At 42.1% G+C, this 27,813-nt stretch overlaps 1 protein-coding gene across 2 annotated transcripts; it reads left to right on the forward strand.

Annotated features, from left to right (window-relative positions):
• The first annotated feature begins 444 nt into the window (after positions 1 to 444).
• Positions 445 to 26,932, forward strand: inppl1a (inositol polyphosphate phosphatase-like 1a). Of its 2 annotated transcripts, none has more exons than XM_063492715.1 (27): positions 445 to 747; positions 7,775 to 7,838; positions 8,311 to 8,458; positions 8,553 to 8,634; positions 10,517 to 10,663; positions 11,329 to 11,419; positions 12,229 to 12,318; positions 13,535 to 13,636; positions 15,065 to 15,215; positions 15,387 to 15,493; positions 16,213 to 16,315; positions 16,414 to 16,610; positions 17,284 to 17,401; positions 17,809 to 17,905; positions 18,589 to 18,727; positions 18,819 to 18,918; positions 19,782 to 19,870; positions 19,964 to 20,045; positions 20,152 to 20,241; positions 20,495 to 20,608; positions 21,000 to 21,176; positions 21,266 to 21,421; positions 21,615 to 21,699; positions 23,375 to 23,461; positions 23,584 to 24,295; positions 24,612 to 24,745; positions 24,851 to 26,932. In XM_063492715.1, the coding sequence occupies exons 1-27, from the start codon at positions 563 to 565 to the stop codon at positions 24,948 to 24,950; spliced, it is 3,747 nt and encodes a 1,248-aa protein (XP_063348785.1). In that variant the 5' UTR covers positions 445 to 562; the 3' UTR covers positions 24,951 to 26,932. The 2 variants fall into 2 exon arrangements, with proteins under 2 accessions (XP_063348785.1, XP_063348786.1); XM_063492716.1 differs by having other exon boundaries at positions 21,615 to 21,690.
• Positions 26,933 to 27,813: the final 881 nt, after the last annotated feature.

A 27,813-nucleotide genomic window follows, 5' to 3' on the forward strand; every position in this document is an offset into this window, starting at 1 on the left:
CACTTATTCTCTATCTTCTTTCCTCATTTCTCTTTCTGTTTATCCATCACATGAGATCTTCATCTGTTCTTCTTTGTCAAGTTCTTTGTGATAGACATGAAGGTGAAATCCACTTTACGTGCTTTTTCCTTTACAATAAAATGACGCAGTGGAAATTCGCCCACAATTTGTTTTATTTTGAAACGCCCAAAAGGAAATGCTTTTTTTTCGACCCCACGGTGACTTGACCGAGTTCGTCCTGCTGTTGCTCCCCGGTCTCCACTGTGGATTTACATACCCTGATTTCCGTGGGACTGGGAAGAGAAGGGGGAGGGCGGTGAGCCTTTCAGGAACTGAGGAAGCAGCCGCAAACGGCGTAACTTAACAAATTAACAACTTGTGTGCCCACCGTCGCTTCTGTGGCGCCTCCTGCCTTCTGTCGGAATAACGGCTGCTTTTCTGCTCTTCTGGCTCTCTTCGCTTCTCTCGCTGGATCATTCTCCTGTACTGGAGGAGGGCTGGGAGTTTTTTCGGAGGAGACGGGAAGCAGCTTGAGTTTAACCCGGTTGGAAGGGCTGTGGCCATGGCCGGGGGTGGTGGTGGCGGCGGCAGTGGGGCTTCTCCGTTGGGCCCCGCACCGCCGATGTGGTATCACCGGGACCTGAGTCGAGCGGCGGCCGAGGAGCTGCTTGCCCGAGCCGGTAGAGACGGGAGCTTCCTGGTGCGGGACAGTGAGAGTGTCAACGGGGCTTACGCTTTGTGTGTACTGTAAGTAACTTCGTCGGCCTCGTTGTGCTTTGTTTACCTTGGCTTTAGCTAGCACACATGACCAAAAGGGGTCCTGGTGTGTTCTCTGTAATTCTGCAAACTTTATAAGCTCCTTTCTCTCTCTCTTTTTTTTTTTTTACTCCGTCATTAACTTTTCTGGAGTAGAAGCGATCAAACTGTAGCTGAAGCGTGCCTAGCAAAGCGTTAAGTTGTTTGTTTACTTTCTTCTGGAAGCCAAAGACAGGGAGAGAGAGACTGCCTGTCTGCCCTGCAGTGAAACCCCAGCATGGCACACAACTTTAGGGCTGTCCCTGTCTGTCTTGTGTCTGATGTGGTCGCCTGCAGCGCCCTTTTTACAGGACTCTGCTGCAATCAGCCTGCGGGCTGTGAGCAGTGGCATTAAACTGAATGGTCGTGGAGGTAAATATAAGCTTTGCTTTAATTTGAGGTCGGAGATGTGGTGAAAGAATGGGCCTATCCGAGGAGCTGTACATAATATAGTATATCATGAAATGACACAATATCATAGGAAAGTTAAGACCGTCTGTACTTAGGGCATCCACCTTGTTAAATAAATGATGAAAGACTGCCCATTCATTACACAATGGGGACTTTTCCACCAAACACCTACATGTGTAACAGAGTAACACAACAGTGCGTTCACCTGAGGAACTGATGCAGGAACAGTGCTGTCAGTGTCAACAGTGGTTGAGGCAATGTTAAATGAACCATGGCAAAGGGGTGTTTAACTACAAATTACCAAAATAACTTGCAGCCACACACATAGAATACACACTGTTCAGGTTCAGAGAAATAACAGGCCCCTGACATTCACTTCACCTACATCCCCTATCTGATAAGTTTACCCCATGCTGAATCCCCTGTGTGTGTAGTTTTTACACATGTAGTATACAGCTCATATACATCACCTGCTGATGGACTGCAAAAGAATTGAAACAGTGAGCTTGTTCAGTCCACAAAAATTTGAATACTAACTTCTTTTAAAGCAAGCAAGTCAAATAATCACAACTTATAGTGCTTCCTCTGTGATGTCAACCAAAAATATCAAATATCTTTTTGGGCTTTTGGAAAGTGCAGCTATATAATGCAATATTTTTTAGTTATGTAAACTGATTGCTGCTCTGGTCACACATTCTTACATCTCTTTTAAAAGCGTATGGTAGGTCAGATATGTCCTTGACCGCTGACCTTTTAGAAACGTAGAGTCAAGGACAAGCAGTCCGTTTTGCATTCACCGCTGATCGTGCTCGTCAGTCAGTGGGTCACTCTGTGACCAACAGCATTCCTCACATCCATGCATCATTAGTTTCCAGATTTATTCCTGCCTCCACCTCTCCCTTCCTCTCCCCTTTCACCTTTCACAGTACTGACTTTGTTTCATCTCCGAAATGAAAAACAACTTCCAGGCAAATTACAGACAAACAATGCGAATGCTGTTTTTAAATCCAGAAGTTTTGGTTTCACATACACAAAAATATGATGACAGAGTTTCACAGTTTACCGTACCGTTGAGACAAATGACAGCTACTGCAAGAATTGGCACTAAAACGAACAGAAACTGCTATAATCTTCAAAGATGAGCTTTTCATTGTTGACATTGTACGCCCGTCGTTTCCCACGTTGGCTGTAATTAGAGCAAGTGGTAAGTCGGAGGGTTTTTTCCAGCTTAGAGGAAGGCCTTTGACGGATGACTATCCGAGAATAAAAATTCCTTGTATTTGAATACAATGACTCACATGAGCAACAAAAAAAAAAGAGAAGTAATTTGATTCTGAGTGCAAATCGGGAATGTCAGAAACAGTTTGACAAAATGTACACATATCTTTTCAATAATTACGCTTTCCTAGTGGCGTGTGTGACAGTTGTTGCGATTCATTACTTGCCAAGAAACTCAAGTTTGAGCATTAATTATGTGCATATATTACCCACAAACAAGAAGATGAGTGTGCGATTTAAAATAAAGGTGGAGCACATTTGCTGTAAAGCATTTTCTCTGTGAATTTTCTTGTGAGTGCGAATCGCACTGATTAATCGAACATTATTTGCAAAGCACCCTTGTAGGCCACTCACAGAGATGAACCAGTGCTGCTAGGAAACCAGAAAGAAGTGGCTTTGTGGGCACACTTTTTGAGAACACGGATGACTTGGTGTTTCCCAGTAATGCCTCCAGCTAAAGAGAAAATGATTCGATGGTCGGACAAGACATTTATTTGTCACCTTTGTCAAGTTTTGCACTCGCTGCTGTGTAAACCAGTGTTTCTAGGAAGTAAAATGTGAATCAGCAGATGTGTGGAAAGGTTTAACCATCGAACGGCACACTTTTTCTTTTTTTGTCACAGGGCCAGCGTGCCACTTTGGACGCTCAGAGGGCTGATGTGAGTGAAGCACATCCCCTCGATGTTTTCTTTATCTCACATCCACCTGATCACTATACCCCCCACTTAATCCACTGAAATGGTGCTTTTAATTCTATTTTACAGAATTAAAAATAAAGTCCAATGAGTACAAATGTGACTTCTTTCAGTGGAATATACAGTGGACACCCACGAAATGCACAAACCACAAATTTGTTTGTTTTTTACCCGACATGTTCAAGTCTTTTCAAACTTAGACGTGTGACTTATAGACACACACACTTCCTTTTTGAGGTCTTAGGAGACCCCGGTGCATTTAGGAAGTGTTTCCACTTGTTTCGACTGGCTGACTCTTGATACTGTCGTTAGCCAAGCATTAGCCTTTCACTTCCTCTTATAGTGACTTTGGATTTTGTGCGTCTGCATGCAAGTTTAATACTCGTGTTTAGTATTTGTGAGCTATGAATGCTTTAATTTGCGTGGATGCAGTACGAGTCCAATGTAGCATGTTAAAGCTGTCAATGATTAGCACACATTTCCGTAAAATCATTGGCTTACACATTTTAAGACTCTGTATAAGACGGAAAAGGTGCCGGCAGTGAGAAGAGCTTATATGCTAATAGTTTTGAGTGTATGCTAGTCCCTGTCTCTCAGCTGTTTTCTGTTTTTGCTGTCGGGAATACGGTCTTTACTATCAGTTTAACACGTCTTAACTTGCCAGGGTTCAGGATGCCTCTGTGTGCCTGTGTGTGTGCATTTGAAACGTACAGGTTTGTGTGCAGACATTCCTCACGTACAAAGTGTGTGTTTTGCTCTTTGTAGAGTTTTCAAATCTCTCCTTTTTTTTTCCTAAACTTCTTTCCAGTACACAGAGAATCCTGTCCCATTTAGTCTGATATTGCCTATCTAAGTAATTTCAAACAATATCTGCTGTTTCGTTTTTACTGTCCTTATGTCAGTTGTCATTGATTGAAAAATCCCTCTCAAAGAGGCTCGTTTCTCCTTAACCACATCTTCTTCTTTTATAAAATGTATTTAGCTTGTCAGTTTCTTCAGAAAACAAGACTCAAGTTCACTTTCACATGTATTTTCTGTTTTGCTATGGTAATCAGTTTGTAGTTGATGTTGCCTGCCAAATGAACCATCATTACTATTACTACAGACTATGGCTACGCACATTCATCTATCCATTAATTTTCTTCTGCTCAGTCAGTTAAAGTAAAGTGTGGTTCTCGAATCCCAGCTGACATGCGGCTAGAGATGGGGCATGCCCCAGTCTTTAACATTGGTGTCACAGAGCCATTCACACCTACAGGTAGCCTAACATGCATGTCTTTGTGGACTTGCAACTGCATTTGCCTCAAGCCGCTTTATATTGTAAGGTAGTGACCCCAGAATAATAGCAGGAAAACCCCAACCCCAACAATCATACGGCATCCTTTGAGTGAGCACTTGGCAACAGTGGAAAGGAAAGGAGATGGTCTGCCTCAGACGCTTCGCAGGAGAGAAGCCTCCTTTAGCCTGATTCTGCCAGAGGTTTCTTCTTGTTAAAAGCGAGTTTTTCTTTTCCACTGTTGATTAGTGCTCACTCATAGGCGGTCGTCTGATTGTTGGGGGGTTTCTCTCTCAATCCTGTAGGCTCTTCACCTCACACTGTAAAGTCCTTTGAAGTGGCTGTTGTGAATTGGTGCTATATAAATAAAACAGAATTGAATTGAATGTTTCCCTCTCGCTAGCTGTGAATTGACCGCAGTATTACTTCCACTTTTCTCACATGGGGGCAACTGGACATGACACAGACTTTCCAGTAGCTAGCTGTCAAGTTAAAGGCCATTTAATGTCCAAAGTGAATGAGTAGGACATTTGCATTCTCACAATCGTCTCTGTTTGGTAGTTCAGGGCTGCGGTGCATGAATGGGTATTAATTATGTATTTAGCAGTCACGTGAACAGACAGAAGAGACTGAGGCTAAACCCTAAATCTAAATTCATTGCTCTTCTAAATCCAGAAGAGCGATGGTAATTTCCCAAGTTGGCTGTAGCAACATGCCTGCCAAATACATGAAGGGGGAAAAAAAGCAGTATGCATATATCCAGGAGGGCATTGTTTGTGCTCATACCAAATATTTCTATGCAGATATTCTTTTTTTCTGTTAATCGCATGCTCCATGAAGTGTCTTAATCAAAAAACAACCTCTCCATAGTGCTATTGTTAGCAATACAGTGATATCAGGAAATGAATCGTCAGTGTAAGTCACACTGTAGTGCAGTAATACACACAGTATTTACTGTGCTTGTTCAGGAATGGCCTTGCACTTTTGGCAGTACATGACGACAAGGACGGAGAAGGCTGCAAGGAGTAATCTTAGTTTTTGATTGTTGCATTTCAAGGAAAACCTAGTTGGGTTTTGCCAAGATAGGCTTCTGTTTGAGCTTTGAAGACGGATTCACGCTGTGTATATTCTTAGAAGAGGTTTCCCTCTAAACTAACTGAACAGAGGGAGCCAGTAGGGTAGTCCTTATCCTTTCACACAGGCCATTGTTGACAACACTCATAAGCTGTATACTGCAAGCCTATCTCTGGCCCACGACAACCCTCACTCTCTTTCTCTGACCTCCTTCCCCTCTGTTAACTTTGCGGCCGCTGAAACAATAGTATTTACTTCACAGACCTGCAGAGAATCTCATCAGCTGCCAACAGGAAAACAAACACACAGAGGCACACAAACACATTGTACACTGCAGTGACGCTTGCGTATGGATTTTGTGTCACTCGGTCTTCATGCTATTGTGTTTAAAATGTGGCAGGATTGAATGTGGGTTTGATTTTAGAGGAGCAAATATTTATCTGGTCCCGTTAGTTTGAGCTGATATGGAGCTATTATTTGCAACAATTTGCAAAAAAATTGCACTGTTTATGAATTCGGTCAACGTGGGAACTTTTGCTCGGTTCAACATTTTGCTCATTTTCAGCACCTAAATTTAAAAATTCTTGGATATTACTAGAGTAGCTTTGCATTTTTCTGCTTGTGTGTAAAATAATCTGTTTTACTAAAGTCTATCTTAAATGGAGTGCTTATATAATTTTTTATTTTTTAACCAGGAAGTGAAGTGAGATAAAGAATCTGTTTTACAAGAGCTTCCTGCTCCGTGATAAGCAGCGTTAACCTAGGTTTTTGTTTTGTTTTGTTTTTTTAATAAACAGGAGAAGATGAATGTCCTAGTAAACGCCTGCACAAGTATGCAATCATGCAAAATCCACATTGGACAGTCCTGCCAGGTTCAAACCAGGACTCTCTTACTGTGAGATAAAAGTTAAATCGCTTATTTAACAACCAAGTCCAGAGGTTTGAATTAATAGTGATTTTGCAAGTGCAAATCAAAAATCATTAGTTAGTTCTGCAGCGTGACAATGATGAAGCTCCCAAAACGATTTGTTTTAAGATGCCATTAAAAGTTCAATACAGGCCCAATCATTTTCCTACAAATGCTATTTAAAAACCAAGTTAAACATCCAACAGCTCAAGCAGACTGTTACCCTCGTTGGGATCTGGTCATGATCAAAACTGTGAATCGGTCGATGACCTATGGTGGCCGGGTTGGACACATTTCCATGGTGGTCTGAGAGAGATGTGAGAAGCATCACCAAATAAAAAGTTCACTGACATCTTTGCACAGATACAGAAACTGGGATAGCATGTGTGTTTAGTTTTGTTGGGATTTTTTTTTGAAAACTTTCTTATACATTGTTGTTGAGATCATTTTATATTTTATTCCAGTCCGTGTTTTAGCTCCTGCAGGACACTGACCTGGAAAAGCCGGAAAAGCAGCTGGGTGTTGAATTCCCAACATGGATTTATCCCTCCCTCCATTTATACACACACAGGCATACTGTAAATAAGCGTGGTGTTGAAGCAGAAGTTAAAAAAAAGAGACTTTGGTGTTAGGATGGAAACTTCGAAACTTCTGAACTGAGAACACTAATGAACCAAAAACCACAATGTTTGCTTGGCAAATTAAAAATTTTGCGGCCGGTTCACTGAACCGGCAGAAGCACAGGCATGGAAATCATTAAGCTTTAGCTTGTGGCTGTGGGCGTGTAGTCACGCCTGGGCCAGCCGCAGTGCCAGAACATTGATCTGTGATTGGTTGATGGGGGAGAAAAAGGAGCCTGAGGTTCAGTCAAATCAGTCTGATTTGCAGTGGTGTAATGCAACAGAGGCTACTTTAAGTTATCATTTAGATTCTGACGTCTGCTCCATTTTAGTTGTGTTTTTTTAACTGTTATCAATACTTTATGATGTACAAACACTCAGCTGTGCTTTACTGTGCCATGCTACTGTAAGTATAAAGCATGCTCACTGTGACAGACAGCAACAGGTTTAAGCTACGCCGTCTAAACCCTCCTCACTCCCGTGCATACAATCACACATACTGTCCACTGTTGAGTACAGTGGTGTGTGTGTGTAAGTGTGAACTGAAAATAAAGGTATTCAAATTTGCGTAGAGTCATAAAAAAACAGAAAAAATTCTCTGTTCTTCTGCATCCGCCTGTGTTTTATTTCCACTTCATTTGCTGCCACTTTCTGCCCTTGTCTTCTCTTTGATTCAGCTCCCCTGACTTCTTTTTACTCTCTCTTTCTTTGCCTGTAGGTTTCAGAAGCACGTCCACACATACAGGATATTACCAGATGACGAAGGTTTTCTGGCAGTGCAGGTACAGTAAAGACGCTCTCACACTCGTGCTTTCAGCAGCAGCTGGCAGGCAGAGATGCTTTCGTTGGCTCTGAGCTCCCTCTCTCATACACACACACCAACAGCAGGGTCTTTGTGCCTTGTGCTCAACAGCTGTGAAGTACCGGCTACCAGCAACCTCACACACGCGAATCACAACACGGGGCTTCGAATCATGTGGCCACAGCACAGCTGTCTTGTCTCACTGCTGTATGAGTTTTGGGGTCTTCAGCTGTGACGCTGAAAAGTCTCATTTTAATTCATCTGATTGACTTTGTGGCTTCTTCCTGATTTGAATTATATTTAGCCTACAGGGCTGCAGTTGCTTACAAAACATTCATTGTGGAACAATGGAGGCTACCAGAAGGTTGGGCAATGTGACTTCTTGTAGCTACGGTGTTTGGATGAACTTAATGTATCTGTCTCTTGTTTCCCTTCCTTCCTCTCGCTCTCAGACCTCTCAGGGCGTGCAGCCTAAGCGGTTTAAGACTCTGCCAGAGCTGGTGTCATTGTACCTGCAGCCCAGCCAGGGTCTGGTCACCACCCTGCTTTACCCCGTGGAGAGAGAGGAGACAGCTGTCAGTGATGATAGGGACTATTCCGGTAATTTCAGAGCTAACACAAACACACATGCCCAGATGGGGTGTCCTCGTCATCGCATGTTAACTGTGACCTTCTGTGTACTTCTGACTGGTAGATGGAGAGGATGAGAAGCCGCCCCTCCCCCCTCGCTCTTCCTCCACCTCCACTCCCCCTGGACCAGACACACCCACAGACAGGTACAAAGTCCACAGAGAGAAACATCTGATTGTGTCCTGTTTATAACTGTAGGGAGCTTAATCACAAACTACCTGCAACCACCAACCGCGTCACTCGTTTAAGCACACACAGAGGAAGTATGTCGCTTCATTGTGAATTATGTCACAGACGTATTGAAAATCACATAATCTCACACATGCTCACAAAAATAATAAGGAAACGTTATTATGGTGATATGAACACACGCGTTACTCAGTGACTTTCTTTGTTCCAGTTTATATGCCTACACACGCACGCGCACACAGATTATCAACTATTAAAAGCACTCGTTCACACAATTTCATGCACGCTCATTAACACATATTTCCTCTCTCTGTCTGCATTAAGAAGGTAAACCACATCCTGATAGAAGCCACGCTGCTCACAGATGGTGTGCGGCTTTGATGAGGTGCGGGCTGTAGTTGTCGGGCGCACACAGACGCGTACATTTCAAATCCCTGTCAGTTAATAATACTACTAATGCGCACTATTTTTGACATTTCCCTTATTTGATAAATAAATACACTTTTACAATTTTTTCAGTGGGAACCAAACCACTTCATACAACAGTTGGTGAAGTAACAGAAACTTATCCATTACCTAACCTTGGTTAAAGTGTCAGCCAGTGAAACAATATCTTCCTTTCAGTTCTTTTAGTTGTCATCTGTCGAGCTGCCATAGAAGGAAATCAACAATGCAAAATGAGCATAAAATGCATTACAGTTTAGAGGAAGTGAAGGGAGCACACATGCATGTCCTTTAAAAATCCTCAGGTTTGCAGACTTTGCGTGGTACAGCAAAATATAGCTTACATGGAAGCCACGGTGTGGATCGTATGAAAGGGTTGTAAATGCTGAAAATTAGTCTGTAAAAGGTGTTTTATTTTTTATAGGTTGGCTCTTTGCCAGTTCACGTGGTCCAGGGTGTCTATGAGTGTTCAGGCGGGCATAATTTAGCTCAGAGGAAGTATGTGGCTCTTTAAAAAAAAAAAAAGTCGCGACTGCACAGATGCCAACTCTCTCGCTGACGGGCGCACACACTCATCCTACTTCTGGCAAACTGTGACGTCCATCTTTATTTTCCTTTCCAAGGGGTGTGGAGCATCTGCAGATTTAGCAACTATTCTTTATTTTTAAGTATCACCTGGAACTTTAAATAGCTCCGTGTGACTTCTAGCAGTAAATGCATCAATGTAATACTACAGAGCAAATAAACAAAATCAAGAAATATGACAGACAAAAAACTGAACGGTAAAAAGCTCTAAATAGGACCCAAAATGTGAAGTACGTGACACGTCTTCATGCATGTCATGCTGTTCCAGAATTACTATGGTGCAGCTTTGCTGAAGGCAGTGGAGAACATGTGTGTATAAAATGTGTAGCCCATCGTCAAAGCTGCAGTAGGTGTTAATTTATAAAAGACAAAATGTGGAAATTTACAGGCCTGTCTTGAAGCTCTCCCTCCTACCCACAGGTATGGATAGAAATAAGTAATTCTTGGCCTTTGTTCCACTGCAGCTTGCGTCCTACATCGGTTTCCTGTTTGTATTACTGTTCTTTCACCGCTACTTTATACCTCTCACCTAATCTGTTGTTTAAAAAAAACAGAAAATGGAGCCCAGAGGAGACACGTCAAGGAGTCTAGCTTTCTCTCAATCACTTGAAATAAACGGCACTAAAACTTTTTTATTTTGTTTTTTTTCCCCTGAACACACCAAAACCATTTGTGCCTTCCTGGACTTTAAATCACTAATGCATTGTTATTATTTGAAGCCTCCTTGTATTCTCATACAAACACCAGCATTTGGAAATCATGTTCATGTGGTGGCAATGGTTATAAATGGTTTCTTTGAATATGTTTTAGTACTCCAGCAGCTAATGGCCTGAGCACCATCTCCCACGAGTATCTGAAGGGCAGCTACGCTTTGGACCTCGAAGCAGTCAAACAGGGGGCCTCATCCCTGCCTCATCTCAACAAGACACTAGTGGCCTCCTGCAAACGCCTTAATGGGTAAGCAGCAGCACATCTGCACATGTGCAATATTTTAGAAAGCTGTCAAAACGAATTTAAAACTGCAAATCATACTGGTATTTATTAGGCAAGTAACACACTGAATTCCCTTTTTATACCCAAATTTGAGCACAGTGGACTGAAGAAGTCAGAAATTTATCAAATATAAGATTGAAAAAAAACACCATGGAAATTTGGCATTAAAAATAATAATGCACTTAATAGCTGGTCCTCTTTTTGTTTTGTTTTGTATTTTGTTATTTAAAAATATCATTATAATTAAAGAGCTTGTACAGACTGGTGGGTTGTGCATTAAAAGACACACAAAAATTATTTTGGTGATTATGAGTATAATTAATTTAGGGCATCTGTGGCATAAACCTTAAGTTAGTGGTGGTTTAATAAACTTGTGAAGCATTGTACATTATGTAGTGTTATATTCTGTTGGTTTCCTGGATGACTGACTGCCAAAGATTCACACCTCTCGGCCCACAGAGCTATCTGCTTCCTTAAATCAGCTCTAGGGTTTTTTTTGTTGCACGTTTAACCACTGTGATGATCCGCAGGAAATCAGCTTGATTTCAGAAATGTTACTGTATGAAGACATAAGTGCAGAAAGAAGCTGTGAGGTAAATATGTGAATCTCTCTCTGCTCCCTCAAATAGAGAGGTGGATAAAGTTTTGTCAGGCCTGGAGATCCTGTCTAAAGTGTTTGATCAGCAAAGCGCTTTCATGGTCTCCAAAATGATCCAACAGGTACTGTTCGCTTTTTTTTTTAAAGTGTGTGGTTGTGTGTGTTTTTGTTTTCACAATCGCAGAACCTTACCCTCCTTTTTATTATCCTATATCCCATAACAAACTGTTACACGCGGTGATTTTATTATTTTTTCCCTTACTTTCTCACACACATATAAAAGCAACTCCCTCCTGACATACTCTCAATTCTAGAGCCTTGGTAACTTCTTAACACTTAACAGTGTTGTTATTAAAGCCCTGATTATCCAGCTTCTTCCAGACCATAGCCAAAATTATTATATTTGCCAACCCGTAAAGTTGAGGATTGCTCGCTTGTGGTGTGCTTTACGCTTCGTTTGAGAGAAGATGGAGTGTGAGTCATGATGTCCTTTAAATATCCCGGAAACGCTCCTGCTAGAAACTTGGTATTAAGGAAAGCTTCTGTATACAGACCAGGCAAATAAAATATATAATCTGATTTTGCGTACCTAACTTTAACACACTTGAATCACACATGCTGTTCTTCTGATATTTTGCATGCATGTGTTATTCTTTGTAATTAAAAACATTTTCGTGTGGTTGGACAGAGAGTAGGGCCGATTAGTGGCCCAGCAAAATCCTTGATTTGAAGTTCAGGAGTCACTTTAGTCATCAAGCAAGGACTGACAATGAGTTTGACTAAAATTTTAGACTGGTTTAGACTGAATAGCCTTAAGACTGCTCTGTATATAAGTAAGTGTGTTTGCTGTGCAGTTTTAAGGCTGCTCTTTTTACATGCACTCTTTTTACGGATTACATGGACTCTATTTTTTTTTTTTTGTCTCCATCAGTCAGTGAATCAGGGTGGAGACCAGGAACTGGAGAACCTTGTGACCAAGTTGGCGATTCTCAAAGACCTGCTGTCCTCCATAGAAAAGAAGGTACGCACAGACGGCACATTTAACAGCTGTGATGGACAACATGGCGGCTATTGTTTTCACTTTGTGAGTCATCAGGAAAAAATGTGGTACAGTAGCAGGATCTGCCACGGCTCTGAGTCCTCTGATAGGTGTTTCTGCAGTCTGTAAACAAGAGTTTGTCAGCACAGTAGAGTTCAGTGGTGCCAGATGAAGTCATGAAACTTTATTGCTTTGTAGTTGAGATTAGAGTAAAAAATATAAATGAAAAAGTGAACGTTGAGTGTGAAGATCGGTGTGCTCTGACCTGATCTCGTATCACCTTACTTTCTTTTGTTCTCTATGTACTTAGTCTAGTAGTTTGGAGATGGTTTGTTTAGATAACCCTCTCCATATGATGGATCATCTGTCTAGAAGCCCTGCAGGGTGTGCTTGTAGCACAGCATGTGACGTTCTCTCCTTTTGAGGCTTTTACACACAGCACATGTAAACCACGCAGGAGGAAAGAGACAGGGTTGCGATATCGCTCGACTTCCCTTTAGAAGCCCTACAAGTCAGCAAAGACCTGATGTGTTAATGAGAGTCTGAGACTTTACAAGTAGGAAAGTGGACCCAATACGCTCATGTTCAGGTTACTGTTTTTATTCTTGGAGTCGGCTAGAGTAACTGTCCATGATTCGCAGTTCAAAATAACCCTTATTTATATTACAAAGGCCCTTGGTGCAGCCACTAAATTCCTCCTCTGTCTGGAACAAGGTGCTTTATCTCCTCCTCCTTTTAAGCCAACTTTCTTCTGATTGGCAGACATTTAAAAACACAAGGTTTGAGACTCTCGTATTAAGGGTAATGCCTTCGTTTTACATTATAAAGAGCCAGAAGAGAATAATAGTACTAATAATAATTTAAACCTCCTGTTTATAGGGTGCACTGTTTTCTACTTTGTCTTCACTTGAGGGTGGGGGGTTTCACTGGCTTGGGAGGAAGTGGCCTCAATGTAGTAAGGCTACATGTCCAGACGATAATACTGGTTCCACCTTCCCTGCTCCTGTTAGATCACATCCAGGAAATAGGAAAACTTTTCCTTGCTGACACAAACCCTGAGACTGAAAATGTTACAGTTTGCTTTTCTTTTTTTCTTTTTTTTTGTACCTTATTCGTATCCTCCAACTCTCTTTTTATTCTGTTCTTTAAATTAATTGTTTCTCCACCTGTGTGTTTGCCTCTTTCTGATACCCCTCAGGCCCTGAAAGCTCTACAGGACATGAGTTTGACCTCTCCATGCTCCCTCCCTCCTCTGCACTCCATGCGTCACAGCAAATCCATTCCTGTGCAGGCCTTCGAGGTACGCACCGACATCCACCAAACATGCACGCCTACATACTGTACTTCATTACCGGCTGTCTCACTGCAACGTGATGTAGGTCAATATTATGGCAAATGAAATTAAGTATTGCCCTTAAAGTCAAATTGCTCTGTGAACATTAAAGCTCCCTTCTGCCAATTTGGGTAAGCATCTTTTTAAACAATCCTAAATCTTTCATATTTCCTGCTTTTTTTTTTTTCTTTCTTTTTTTATGTGTAGAAAACCCTGAGATTTATTTTCTGTATTTAATTTATGAAATGTTATTGTCAGGCAGCGGTATTTAATATGACAGACGGCATAAACTGAAGTAAGATAGGCTAAAAAGTCATGCATTTCTCAGCACAGGAATTTTAGCAGCAGATGTGATGTGAGGCCAAAAGAATGTTTTTGAAATACATTTCCAGCTTACGCCATCACTGTCGCAGCATTCTATCACATATCCTTGTAAAAGCATGAATTTAAGTGAGGCTAGCCAACAGTTTTGATGTGCTGTGTATAAGATTGTAATAGTTTTATTATGAAAAGTACCAGCTGCATGGAGTGCAAATGTTAATGCTGAAGGAAGACTGAGAAAAGGGAAAAAAGGAACACGTTAAGATGATATAAGTGACTTTCACTTTGAGAAAAGGGGTGAACTACGTGTGAAAAGGGTAGAAGGAAAAAATGTCAGGGAGGACGTGGGGGAAGGAGGTGACACACAGAGTCGAGAGATGAGTCGAGAGATGCTTGATTGAAATATTGGCTGTTGGCTAAATCTGCATTCTCTGTGGCGACATCCTTTCAGTAGTTTCCTGTTGCACACAAGTGCTACGCTAAGGAGATGCGGCGTCTGATCCGCCTTGTGACACCCAAACACAGAGGCACTCAGTGACTCAGAGTAAGAGAGAGTGTACGCCATCTGTTTAAACTTTTTTCCAGTCTTGCGGTTCTTAGTAAGACCTATACATAAAAAAAAAGCGCACTTTGTCAAAATGCGTGTGCGAAGAAGCTGGTGTGTTGCTAATGGAGGTTGGCAGTTTGGTGCCTGTCTTTCTCAGTTCCTCCAGTCTGTCTGCTGAAGTGTCCTTGGGCATTACACTGATCCTCAAATTGCCCCAGATAACTGATGTGTGAAAGAAAGGTTCTCTATGAATAGAATCAGATCACCTCTCTTTGTGGATATGAATCTAAAACCAGAATTTGGATATTTACTATGATCATCAACATTTTATTCATGCGTTTTCTCATCTTCGAGGCTGCGTATGACGTAAGTAGATCTAATACTGCAGATGAAGCAGCAAGCGTTTGTGCTCCGTTTTAGAGACCCCTGGTGGAGGGTAGATTATCTCAGTAGACACATACGGTTTACAGAAGCATGCTCAGTATGCGTTTAAGTGAGTTTAAACTTTCTCCTGTGCCTCGTTGCAGGTGAAGCTCGACGTTTACCTGGCAGAGCTGACAAAGATCGGAAAGAGTCAGAAGTACACGCTGTCTGTAGACGTAGAGGGAGGAAGGCTGGTAGTAATGAAGAAGGTGAAGGACAATCAAGAGGACTGGATCACCTACACACATGACAAAAGTAAGGATTAGGGCACCATTCACACAGAAAAAAGTATGTCCATTATAGGATTTAATCTCCAACTTGAACCTTCTTTAACCCTCCAAATCTGTTACATGACCTTTTCTTCCCTGAATTTATCTGCAACTTCCCATCTCTAACCCGCTGTCCGTTCGCCTCTGTGTCTTTCAGTACGTCAGCTGATCAAGTCTCAGCGGGTGCAGAATAAACTGGGCATTGTGTTTGAGAAGGAGAAGGATAAGAGCCAGAGGAAAGACTTCATCTTTGCTAGTGCCAAGGTCTGCACACAAGAAACAAATGGACACATAAAACTGCTATTTTACAGCTATTCACTGTTGCAGACAACTTACAGTTAACATGCAGCCTTCAAATTGAGGCAGAAATACTCTCTCATATCCCTTTTCTGCCTGAGTATGTAATCAGATTTGCAGTAACAATGCCAGAGTTATTGCACAGGCTTATATGCATTTCTCTGCTATGAATTCAGTCTCCACTGAGACTCTTTGTACAAAATTAAAAACCTGCTGTTAATCAGTGAGGTAATGTTGTAATGTGCACCTGTTTAGCTGTTCGTTAATACAAATATCTAATCAGCCAATCATGTGGCAGAAGTATTTATACATGTAGATATGACAATCACAACCTGCTGAAGTTCAAAGTGAGCATCAGAGCAAGGTAGAAAGGTGATTTAAGTGAGTTTGAACATGGCATGATTATTGTTGCCAGCTGGACTGATCTGGGTGTTTCAGAAACTGATGATCTGCTGGGATTTTCCCCCACGAACCCATCTCTAGGGTTTACAGATAATGGTTTGAAAAAGAGAAGAATAAAGAATTAAGTTAGTTGTGTAAGCAAGAGGGGGTCCAAGCTGGTATTATTAGCAGAGTGCAACCAGTGACGTGGTTGGTAAGTGTATAGAATATAAAGATGTTCAGAGGAACTTCAGAATGACAGCTATCAGTGGCATCATCCGCTCACTGATGTGTGTTTGTACCAGAAACGGGAGGCGTTCTGCCAGCTGCTGCAGCTGATGAAGAACAAGCATTCCAACCAGGACGAGCCAGACATGATCTCCATCTTCATAGGCACCTGGAATATGGGTTAGTCACACTGAATGACTCGCCTTAATGGCTACAAATACATCTGAAAATGTTCAAAGAGAAAGTAAACAGTTTGACCTTTTTTCCTGTCGTTTTAGGCTCTGTACCTGCACCCAAAAACGTGGCCTCGTGGGTTTTGTGTCGTGGTCTCGGGAAGACACTGGACGAGATGACCGTCACCATCCCTCATGACCTGTATGTGTTTGGCAGCCAGGAAAATTCAGTGTGCGATCGGGAGTGGGTGGAGTCACTGCGCGCTCTGCTGAAAGAACAGACAGAACTGGATTATAAGCCGGTAAGGAAAGAAAGCCAACTATTGGAGGTGTTGTGGTTAACCCTCAGGCGACCAAGCTGTTTTAACTACTAAACTGACCAAGTGCTGTTGTTGTATTTGGATGAAAAAAAGTTGATTTATTTATTTGAGTGCTGGTTTTATTATGCGAATGTCGTCATGTTTAGAAAAAGAGAAATTTCCCACATTAGTTCTTGTCTGATCGTTTTTTCAGAACTACATCTTTATGTTTGACTAATATGAGAAAAGAAACATTTAAAACTTTATGCTTGCATGACTTCATCACCAAAATACAAAACTGGTGACTGCTTCTGTTTCAGGTTTTTCAGTTACTGAAATATCTGAAAATTGTTTTATGCGACGCGTAGTTACACAAAAATTCCTGTAAAAAATACAATAACTTCAAAACCTTAAAAAAAAAACAGTTATTTTTGAGGTTACAAATGACCCCTCATAACTTTCCTTTATCCTCTCCACACTTCAGTTTCTGTAACAAATATAGAACTAAGTATAGGACTGTCTCTATACAAGCAGAAGTTTTTGCGGTTTGCATAAAAATGACCCCGTTTGAAGGGGAAAAAAACTGAAGATGAGGGGGAAAAAAGCTATTTCTGTATGGTGCGAATGCAGAAATGATGACTGTAGGTTCCTCATTGTGTCTCAATCTCGTCTGTAGATCGCCGTGCAGACTCTGTGGAACATAAAACTTGCTGTGTTGGTGAAACCTGAACACGAGAACCGGATAAGCCACGTTGGGATGTCCAGTGTCAAGACGGGCATCGCCAATACTCTGGGTAACGGCTCTACTCTGTATTCAGTCTTTGCTATTCCTTCCTATGTCTTGCTTCCTGCTTCAAATGTAGGAGGAAATAGCTCTGATTTCCTGTCTTAACAATGGCCTCCTTGAGCAGTGTTCATGACTGCATCACTTGTTAGTTGATTAAAAAATGTGGGACTTGTATTAGTAAGAAAATGTGAATTAAAATCTAAACTTTCACAAAAATCTTGAACTCGTAAGAGAAAAAAATACAGATTTCCTTCAGCTCAGCAAACTGGAGCCTTTCATTGTTTCTCATATTTTAATATAAAACTGGTCACAGCCAGATCCCCGATGATCCTTTAAACGTTTCTGTTAAGTAATGCTTGTAATTGCACCTAATTTGCTGTATTTTGATTTAATGTTTGCTTTGATGGTTTCTAGGTAACAAAGGAGCAGTGGGCGTGTCTTTCATGTTCAATGGGACGTCGTTTGGCTTTGTCAACTGTCACTTGACATCAGGGAATGAAAAGATTGCCAGGTGCCCAACACGCTCTTATTTTTTTTTTGTTTTAAACCTCTCAATATCGACAACAGAGAATTCCTACAGCAAAAGAAACCACAACCCCTTTTAATTCTAAGGTTTTACATATCAGGAAATAATTCAAAAAATCTTCTGGTCCTTAGCACGTCTTAGAATCAGGTAAATACAACCTTAGATGAACAGCAGCACATGACATATTACACTCTGATTATTTATTTTAGAACACAGGACAAAATCCCAAACACAGCAGCAAATCTACAACAGAATGGCTGAAAAAGAGAAGAATGAAGGTGCTGCGATGTCCCAGTCAAAGTCTAGACCTCAACCTAACTTAAATACTGTAGCAGGACCTTAAAGAGATGAGCGTATATGTGTACAATCATACAAACACAATTACTGCAAGTTCATTGCTGCTAAAATTGGATCCACAAGCTTCAGAATCAGAGATGCTTTTAGTTTTTCACACATAGTTTCTGCATTTTGTCTTTCTTCTCAAATCAATAATGACACTGGGTAATATTCATAATATTAATCAATATTTAATCTAATAATTCATCATAGTAACTGAAAAAGGCTGTGCTTTCTTTTTGCCATAAGTGTGAACTTGGTTTGGTTTTTCATTATAATTTAGTGAAAGCTTGTTTAAACCTCTTCTTACGTGTGACCTTTGACCTCTGCAGGAGGAACCAGAACTACCTTGATATCCTGCGGCTGCTTTCACTAGGAGACAAACAGCTGAGCTCCTTTGACATTTCGCTGCGCTTCACGCACCTCTTTTGGCTGGGAGACCTCAACTACAGGCTGGATATGGACATACAGGTGAAGCAGAAATAAATACAGGCAGCCTCCAAAACGTGGATGAAACTTTTCTGTCTGACCCTGTTTTTTGCGTGTGTGTTTGTGTGTGCAGGAGATTTTAAACTACATTAACAGGAAGGAGTTTGACCCCCTGCTGAAAGTGGACCAGCTCAACCTGGAGAGAGAGAAGAATAAAGTGTTTTTACGCTTTGGTTAGTGCTGGTTATGAATATCCTCATGAGTCAGGGCGGGATGTGTTTCAGTGTACAGAAATATAACAGTAATAACAGTGAAAAATCAACACTGACAAAAGACTCCTGTCCTTAAAGCAGAGTTTCAGTGGTGTTATAAACACAACTGAAGGGATGACTCACACTTACCAAAATCACCTGCTCAGCACTCTTGTTGTTCCCTGAATAGTTCACCATCAACTCTGGTTTTTCTTTCCAGACTTCAGTGGTTCTTAAACTGTGGGCTGTGCCCTCGTGGTGGAGCACAGAGCCACTGCAGGAGGGGGTGTAACCGGGGGGGGGGGGGGGGGGGGGGGATGTGGAGTTAAACAAAGTTGGATAATTATGATTTTTACTGAGACAGTGAACCGACGTTGGCTGTTTGCTGACATTTACTACACTGGAATTGAACTTTGACCCTTTTTTAATGTTAATGATTAATTCAAACAATAGAGTGGGTGTGTGGACTTGTTTTATCTTCTGAAGTGAGTAATTCAAGTCATTCACTGCTGAAGCCTTTTTCACTTTTAAACATTATTTCATCTTAACTCAATGCATTGACGTCTGCACTAACACTGTGATCAGTGTGTGATATCACTGGGATTATTTGTTTTAGTAGGTAACTAAAAATCAGCCGTTGCCCTGCAATGTTATCCAGTGATCCATAATGCCATGTAATAAATCCTTAAATACAAACCGATTACTGAGAACTTGGTCATGATTGCTAACCCGGGGTCATAAATACTGTGAATCGCACCTGCTGTTATATCAAAATTATAAATATTGTTATGAAATGCTAAACTTCGAACCTTTACTGAAGTGGATGTGTGTCTCTTTGCGTGCAGCGGAGGAAGAAATCTCGTTTCCGCCCACCTACCGTTACGAACGAGGCTCAAGAGATACGTATGTCTGGCAGAAGCAGAAGGCCACAGGGGTACGTTCCCTTTCTTACGTCAGAGCCACCTCTGATAAATTCTTTCTGTTCTTGTGCCTCGTCCTGATAATTCTGCTTTTCCGTCTATCCCAGATGAGGACTAATGTTCCATCGTGGTGCGATAGGATTCTGTGGAAGTCTTACCCAGAAACACACATAGTCTGCAACTCCTATGGTGAGGATCATCAGAAGAAGAAAACCTCTTCGTAATTTCACCTCATAATGAAGCTAAGTGGACAGAAATTAAAGTTTTGTTTGTTTGTTTTTTGTTTTTTTGCCAGGCTGTACAGACGATGTTGTGACCAGTGATCATTCCCCTGTATTTGCTACATTTGAGGTGGGGGTGACCTCCCAGTTTGTCTCCAAAAAAGGTACAAATTTAATTTGGTTTCCTTTCTGTCACTACCTCTACCTCCTGGTCTCACTTTATCTGGCTTTTCTTCCTCCCACAATTGTTTTGGAGTTCATTATTGTTATTCTTCATGTTATTTAAGCGCTCCGTGTTCAACAGGTAACATTTAAAAGTGAGTAATTAAATACACGCCTGTCTGCACAACCCACACAGATCTTTCCTTCTCTTTCCATCTTCCTCCTCCTCCCTCCTGTCCACAAACGTCTGCACAGGTTTGCCAAAGTCTTCAGAGCAGGCCTACATCGAGTTCGAGAGCATTGAGGCCATAGTAAAGACGGCGAGCAGGACCAAGTTCTTCATTGAGTTTTACTCCACTTGTCTGGAAGGTGAGGTGAATGTGAATGCACCTTTGCAGTGACTCTTTCATGCTCATAGACATAAATATAATGAGCAGTCTGACAGAAGGAGTTGCAGTAAAGCAACGTGACCCAGAATGGATGCAATAAAAATGTTTTTGCTTCTTCTTATTTGTATCTTTCTCCCTCCCTCCTGGTCTCAGGCAGTCAGTATTACCTTTAAACTAGAATCCATAAAATCCATTTTTCGCCTGTGTTCTGCTCCTGCCACCCATCCACCATGTACTTTTAAATTAAAATGCAATGGGTACCTGAATCCTCACCCCGCTCTTTTCCCCACCGTCTTCCCTTTATCCTCTTCCCCTTCCTCTCGTCCCTGCATCTCTCTCTCTTTGTCTTTCTCTCTGTCTCTCATCCTTAGAGTTTAAGAAGAGTTACGAGAACGACAGTCAGAGCAGCGATAACGTGAACTTCCTGCGTGTGGGCTGGTCCAACAAGCAGTTAACAACACTCAAACCTCTTCTGTCAGAGATCGAGTACCTGCAGGATCAGCATCTCTTGCTAACAGTGAAATCACTGGATGGATACGAGTCCTACGGTATAAAGATTGTCTGTGCTTGTGGTTCTTTGAAGTTTAAAGGGAATCTAGTTTGCTGGAATCTAACAAATCTCCCCCACTCTTTTTAGGCGAGTGCGTGTTGGCTCTGAAGTCGATGATTGGCAGCACAGCACAACAGTTCCACACCTACCTGTCTCACCGTGGGGAGGAAACAGGAAATATCCGAGGGTCAATGAGGGTCAGAGTCCCTTCTGAAAGAATGGGAACCAGGGAGCGATTGTACGGTAATGCACTTTACACCTTAACACCAGTTACCTACAAAGAGAGGAGATACTAAATGTCTTTCAAGCTTGCCGCATCCATCACTTGAACAGTTCCTGCCTGCATGTTTTCAAATTTGCAGACAGGAAGTGATGGATCTAGGGTTACGAGCTTGTCACGTTTAGTTCTAAAACTGATTTTGTTGCTGTGTTTCAGAGTGGATCAGCGTGGATAAGGATGAGACGAGTGGACCTAAAGGGAAATCTGCTGTGGTATGCAGATCGGGGCATGAGTATGTGAAGTCAGTACACTCTCCTTTTTTTGCACTTGATTTTTATTTAGAGTTCCCACATGTCAGTGGGGATTTTTCTGTATTGCGGATGTTGATGATGTGCTGGCATGTACCTAAATATCGATGCTTAAATACCTTAAGGGATTGAGTCGTAGCAGTCAGGTCTTTTTGTGAGTTTGTTGATGAATGTGATTGAACAGCTGAGCCGGGTAACTTCAGGGTTGACCTTGAGTGGGTTTCTTCTTGAGTGGGTGACTTGCACCGATTAGAGATCAACAGGTATAAAATCACCACTTGCTGACAGATCTAGTTGCATCACTAATCCTGAAAGATCTCTCACACCTCTGTGTGCAGATAATAGGATAGTATCAAGATTTTTAATACTGTCTGAAGTCAGGGCTGCAGCTGAAAGATTAAAAACTAAAACTGTCTCATGCAAATTTGAACCTTATTTTAAAAAACACTCGATTATAACCCATCAGATTCTCCTTAATGATTGAGGCTTTTCTTCCTTCCTTCAAATAGGCTAAACCTCTTTTAAAGCATTACTGGCCAAAAGATTTATAGCATGCACACATATTTGGTGCTTTTCCTGATTTATCATATTATAGTTTACTCCTTGCAAAATCAGCCACTCAGCTGCTGGTACAATAATCAGTGGGACTGGTCAGATGTTGCCAACATGAACCTTTTCATGTGAACGTGCTGGTAGATCGGGAAACCCTGGGTTTACTTAGACAGTTCGTGTGACCGCTTACCCTAACACTGGCGATCAGGGTAAATGAATCGAGATAACAGAAATAAAACTTGGGTGTGTTGAACTGGCCCATGAAGAAGCGTCAGGTAGTTATAGGTAGGTGACTGAGTCAAATGAGAGACAAACCACAGTTTGTGATATTTCTTCCCTTGTAGAGATTACACAGTCACCTGTAAGCGGTGTTATTGCAGTGGGGGTGTTTTTAGAATCCACAGCAACTCAGACCAGTGACAGAGTTACAGAGCACCTCTCCAAGTGTTGAGGCACAGAGTGCGTAAAACACACACTTTGCTGACTCAGAACTCTACACTTCCTCTGGCATTACCATCATGATACAAAATGTGCGCCAGGAGCTTGAGTGCATGGGATTCCACACCCGAGCAAATACTGTACGTGCAGTGTGTAGGTGGCCTAGTATTTATTTCTATTTAGATGTATTTATGTGTTATATTGAATATCTGCATTTAAAAAAAACACTGATAAAGATGATGCTTGATTATCCTGCACAGTGTGACTTGAGTACGACACAAAACACATTTTAAACCACGTGTTCATGTTTTTGTTTTGTTTACTATAAAATTTTGTCTTTTATGTTTTCTATGAATCTTTATGCAGTCTTCAGAAGTACCGCTACGGCACCTTTAAACAACATTCATTAGTTATTGAACATTAGTTATTAGAAGAGTTTGCCCTCAACAACAAAAGATGGTGTCAACGGACCTCGCACATTTTGATAGTCCGCTGTGTCACACGCTATAACATTGAGTCAGAATGGCAACTAGACACACCTGTAGGGTGCAGTCTCTCCATATGTATGTTTATCTATTCGAACATCCTGCAAACATCGTGTTAGGAATGTCCTGAAGCTGTCGTGACTTCTCTCTTTTGTCCCGCCTGCTGACTTGTTACGATGTGTTTTGAAAACAGGCCATCTGTGATTCGTAAGCCACTCGGAGAGCTGGGAAAGGTCAGTGAAGAGGGAGAAAGGAACAGCAAGGAGGAGACCGCTGCAAGGTACTCATGACAGACACTTTCACTTAACACTTAACTATCACGTTAGGTTAGATCGTCTGATGCATTGTTGATGTGGGCAGATGAAAAGAGTTTTTACAACAGTTTTTGTGTTTATAATGAAGACCTAAACAGGACGGATCAGACAGCGATCCATCTATCAGCAAGAACAGCTACAATAATCCTGCCTACTACATCCTGGAGGGCGTTCCCAACCAGTCAGCTGCAGCCGTTTCACCTGAGCTTCTGCCCTCTCCTACCTCAACCAACCCCCAGGCAGCTAAACCCCCTCCTCCCTCTGCCGGGGCGCGTTCCAAACCCCCCGGCGCAGCCTCGGGGCCCCCTCACCCACGCAGACAGGTTCGTGCCATTAGCGAGGAGAGCTCCTCAGAAGACGATGGAGGTGCTTGTGTTGTTGGGGCACAGGGAGGAGGTGTTGGAAGCACACTGAATCGACCTCCTCCTGACTTCCCCCCACCTCCTCTACCAAAGGGAGCCCTGGAGATGGTTCCCGAGGCCCCCTTCACCAAACCTCGCTCCCTTTACCCCGACCTGGCTGAGGTCAGGATCCCCGCAGCTGGCCCCGCTGCCCACGGAGATGCTTTCAGGCGAGGAGGAGTTGGAGTTGGAGCAGGGGCGCTGGACGACCAGTCGTGCTCTGTGCTCCAGATGGCAAAGACACTGAGTGACAGTGAGTTTCCTGGACAGCCTCCTCGTGCCCCCTCAGCACCGCCTCCTCTCAGAGGGCAGCCGATGGGTTTAGGTCTGGATGCCTGCCGCACCTTCCCACCTAGAAATCCCATCACAGAAAGTATAGCAGAGGACATGCCTGAGGAGGTAAGCGGTTCATGGGAAGTAATTCTGTTCAGTGTAAAAGAGGTTGGAAGAAGCAATGCTGTGATTTTTGCGTAGTTTTCTTTCAGGTGACTCCAGTTTTTGTAGAGTTTCTCACAAAAACACGAATATCTTCAACTTTGATGTTAAATATCAAAGCCTTTTACTGTAAGATGTGTCACCTTATTAGAGTGAAGAAAAGTAGAGGCAGTCTTAAGCTCTTAGTAATGTTGTTAGCATAAATGATGTGGCGGATGTGGCTCCTGCATTTAGTGGCTCCTGCATTTAGTGGCTCCTGCATTGCATTTCTCCTCCGCAGGCACTTTGGGGCAGCAGTAGCTCATCTCTGTCTGTGGGGGAATCGTCAGTGGGCGAGTGGCTGCAGAGGCTGGGCCTGGAGCGGTATGAGCAGGGTCTTCTACACAACGGCTGGGACGATTTGGAGTTCCTCAGGTACATGGAGATCTAGACTTTTATTTCCTCTGATAATGCAACAATAAATAAAAATGAAAGCAGTTCTTCATCATTAGATTCCCTTTTTTTCCCTCCTTTTTCCAGTGACATCACTGAGGAGGACCTGGAGGAGGCGGGAGTGCACGACCCCGCCCACAAGCGAATCCTGCTTGAGAGCCTCAGGCAGCAGCAGCAGCAGAAATAGACTGCATCAAACTGGTCCATGACTGGTCCAAACCGGCCTGGTACCACACCGGGCCCAATCTAAGCTCAACTGAACCGAGCTGGAACGTGCCAATCGATGCCAGACTGTGCCTTCTGAGAGAAATTGCACTCCATTTGTACTTTCAAAAACACTTTCTGAACCAACGTCCTTTTATTTTCACATGTACTTTATGTGTGTTGTCCTCATACACGTGGCCTTATTTAATGATAATCATTTCAGTTCTTCAAGCATCACTACATAACTTTGGCTTTTAAATCCAGAGAGGAGATCAGATCAGACCCAACCTGCAGCTTCAAGTTGGTGTTTAAAGCTTGTTTCCATTCGGCCTGAGAATCCGCTAACAGAGGATGACTTTGAGAAAGAGAAAAGAGGGCTTTGAAAACACGCCACCTGTGTTGCGCGCCCTCGCTTTGGACTCTTAACAACACTGGGTTCTTCCGAGTCTCAGATTTTTCTTCCTCCCACTCGTAGTCACAAGACATCAGTGGGAATAATTAGAACAGTCGGGAGTAACATCCGCCCCAGAGCTCGGGCAGAGGAACCTTTTAACTTGTGTGATGGAGGAGAGCAGGAAGCAGTGACGGAAAGGAAACTAGAAAGTCAGGCTAAAGTGAGATAAATTCAAATTTTTTTTTCAGTTTGTGTATTCAGTTAATGATGTGCAGGCCGCTGTTGTTTCAATGGACGCCTGTGTTGTCTGATTGTCTGTCTGTATTTATGGTTTTATGAATGTTTTTAATGATAAAGGGAATATCGAGCAAACCAAATTAACCCCGTTAGAGCTAAAGGTGTATTCCACCTGGGTGCAGCATGTTAGGTGACTGTGTTAGCCATCAACTTGTCAAGTCACCTTTTTTTAAGTGGCCTATTGCAGCTGGTTGTTATTGAAACAGTCAGTATAGGTCAATAAAATTAGGAGTCTAAATGGTGTAATTAATGCTGTACCAAGGTGAAATATGTAAAAGATTTTAGCAAAGTACATTTCTCATTCTCACATGTTGCCTGTGAAGATGTTGAATTTGAATTCACAGAAGAAAATGTATGTTATTGTTTGTTGTCTTTAAAACATGTCAGCACATTTTCTGCATTTCATTTTCAAATATATAAATGGAGCAGTGTTCAGGGAATTGGTTAACGTAGCCAAATACATGAACTAATTCAACACCAAAACATTTGTGTTCTCTCTGACATTTTACTGTCATTTAGTTTGTTTTTTTCTTAAATTACTCAACGCATTGCCTAGCTTTAGGATCATGGCACCTTTTACTCTTATGGGAGACGCTGTCAACTGATTGAAAACAGAAAACTCAGGTTTCTGCAGGTCAGGTGCGACCTGAGGGCTACTGTTTCTGGATGTGAGCAGCAGATGGCGCTGTTGCGCCACAAACCTGACCCTGGAAACCTGCGGAACACAGGACGAAGTATGCCAGTAAAAGCGATTACACTCCTTAGTCAAATTTTGTTTTAGATTTAGTTTTCAAGCAGTTAAAAGTCGGATAGTTTTATTTGTTCATAATTTCAATTTAAAAAAGAAAAGACCTTAAAGAGATGTGACTTCACCTCCACATGCCTGACACCTGCCTTCTTCTAAGGTGGATCACCAACACTAAGATGTGAATGTCATGTGTGTTTACTGCTGTCAACATAGTAAAGCATTCATCTCTAACTCTGTGAATGAGACCTTCATTCACGCCTCAAAGAGAGCCCCCTCCCACCCAAATACACTGTTGAATTATAACCTTTGACTCTACTCGCCTCTTATGTTTGTTTTTTTACAATGTGTCTAATCCTTTAACAGCCCAACCGTCACAGCACAGAGACTCTGTCGTTCAGTTGTGTTAAATTTAAGTCTTTTTGAGCCTTTTCAGTGTTCTCAGTGATGTGTGTGTGTGTGTGTGTGTGTGTGTGTGTGTGTGTGTGCGTGCGTGTGTGTGTGTGTGTGTGTGTGCGTGTGTGTGTGTGTGTGTAAGTGGAAAAAAGAGACTTGTTTTATCTGACACTCCATTTCTTGTTGTTTCTTCATGCAGTCTACGTCGGTTGTGTTAAATTAATGTAAGTTGTTCACCCATGTATTTTTATTCAATTAAATTGTAATACCCTTACATATTTTAAACATGAACTCATTCTCTTGGTTTGTCGTCAGCAGAGGAAGCTGTGAGCTGTAGACCTGCTTCAAAAAAGAGAGAGCCTGGGTTTACAAATGTCATAAAAGCAACATATCAACTATTTAAACTGAGGGGGAAAAAAATCATCATTTTAAGAACAAAAAAGATCACTCTGATTTTATGGCAGGAGCACGTTTAACACTCTGTACTTCTTCCTTTTACAACAGTCCGTAAACCTTGACAGACTTCTGGGAGGGGAATGCTGTCCCGTTCTTGTCTGATATCAGATTCTGGCTGATCAGCAGTCCTTACTCTTCTGTCATAGTTTTTGTTTCATTGCTCCAGATGTTTGTTTGGGTTGTTTTTTGGGTTTTTTTAGTATTTGGTGAAAGTTCTGCTGGCAGGCCAGTTCAGCACCTGCAGTCTTGCAGCAGTATGTGGTTTAGCATCATCCTGCTAAAATATGCAAGGCCTTCTCTGAAAAGGACGTTGTTTAGATGGGAAAATATCTTCCTCTCTTTCATCCAGAGGACGCAGCATTTCACGTTTCAGTTTGTGATGACAGTGCATTTTAAATGTGCATTGTTCCCCTGAATCATCTTCACATGCAGCGTCTTCTTTGCACGATAGAGCTTTAACCTGCGTTTGTGGATGGCACGGTGCTCACAGATAATGATTCATGGATGTTTCTGAGCCCATGCTGTGATCTTCATGAGAGAATAAGGCCTGTTTTTAAC

This window comes from Pelmatolapia mariae, linkage group LG14 (genome assembly GCF_036321145.2).
Source record: "Pelmatolapia mariae isolate MD_Pm_ZW linkage group LG14, Pm_UMD_F_2, whole genome shotgun sequence".
In the NCBI taxonomy this organism is placed as follows: Eukaryota; Metazoa; Chordata; class Actinopteri; order Cichliformes; family Cichlidae; genus Pelmatolapia; species Pelmatolapia mariae.

What these genes read in the sequence shown, in the direction of transcription:
- inppl1a (XM_063492715.1), top strand. Translation starts at nt 563, where the DNA reads ATGGCCGGGGGTGGTGGTGGCGGCGGCAGTGGGGCTTCTCCGTTGGGC. An exon ending in GGGAATGAAAAGATTGCCAG is followed by an intron (nt 17,906 to 18,588) that starts GTGCCCAACACG and finishes TGACCTCTGCAG; the next exon opens with GAGGAACCAGAACTACCTTG. An exon ending in TAAAGTGTTTTTACGCTTTG is followed by an intron (nt 18,919 to 19,781) that starts GTTAGTGCTGGT and finishes CTTTGCGTGCAG; the next exon opens with CGGAGGAAGAAATCTCGTTT.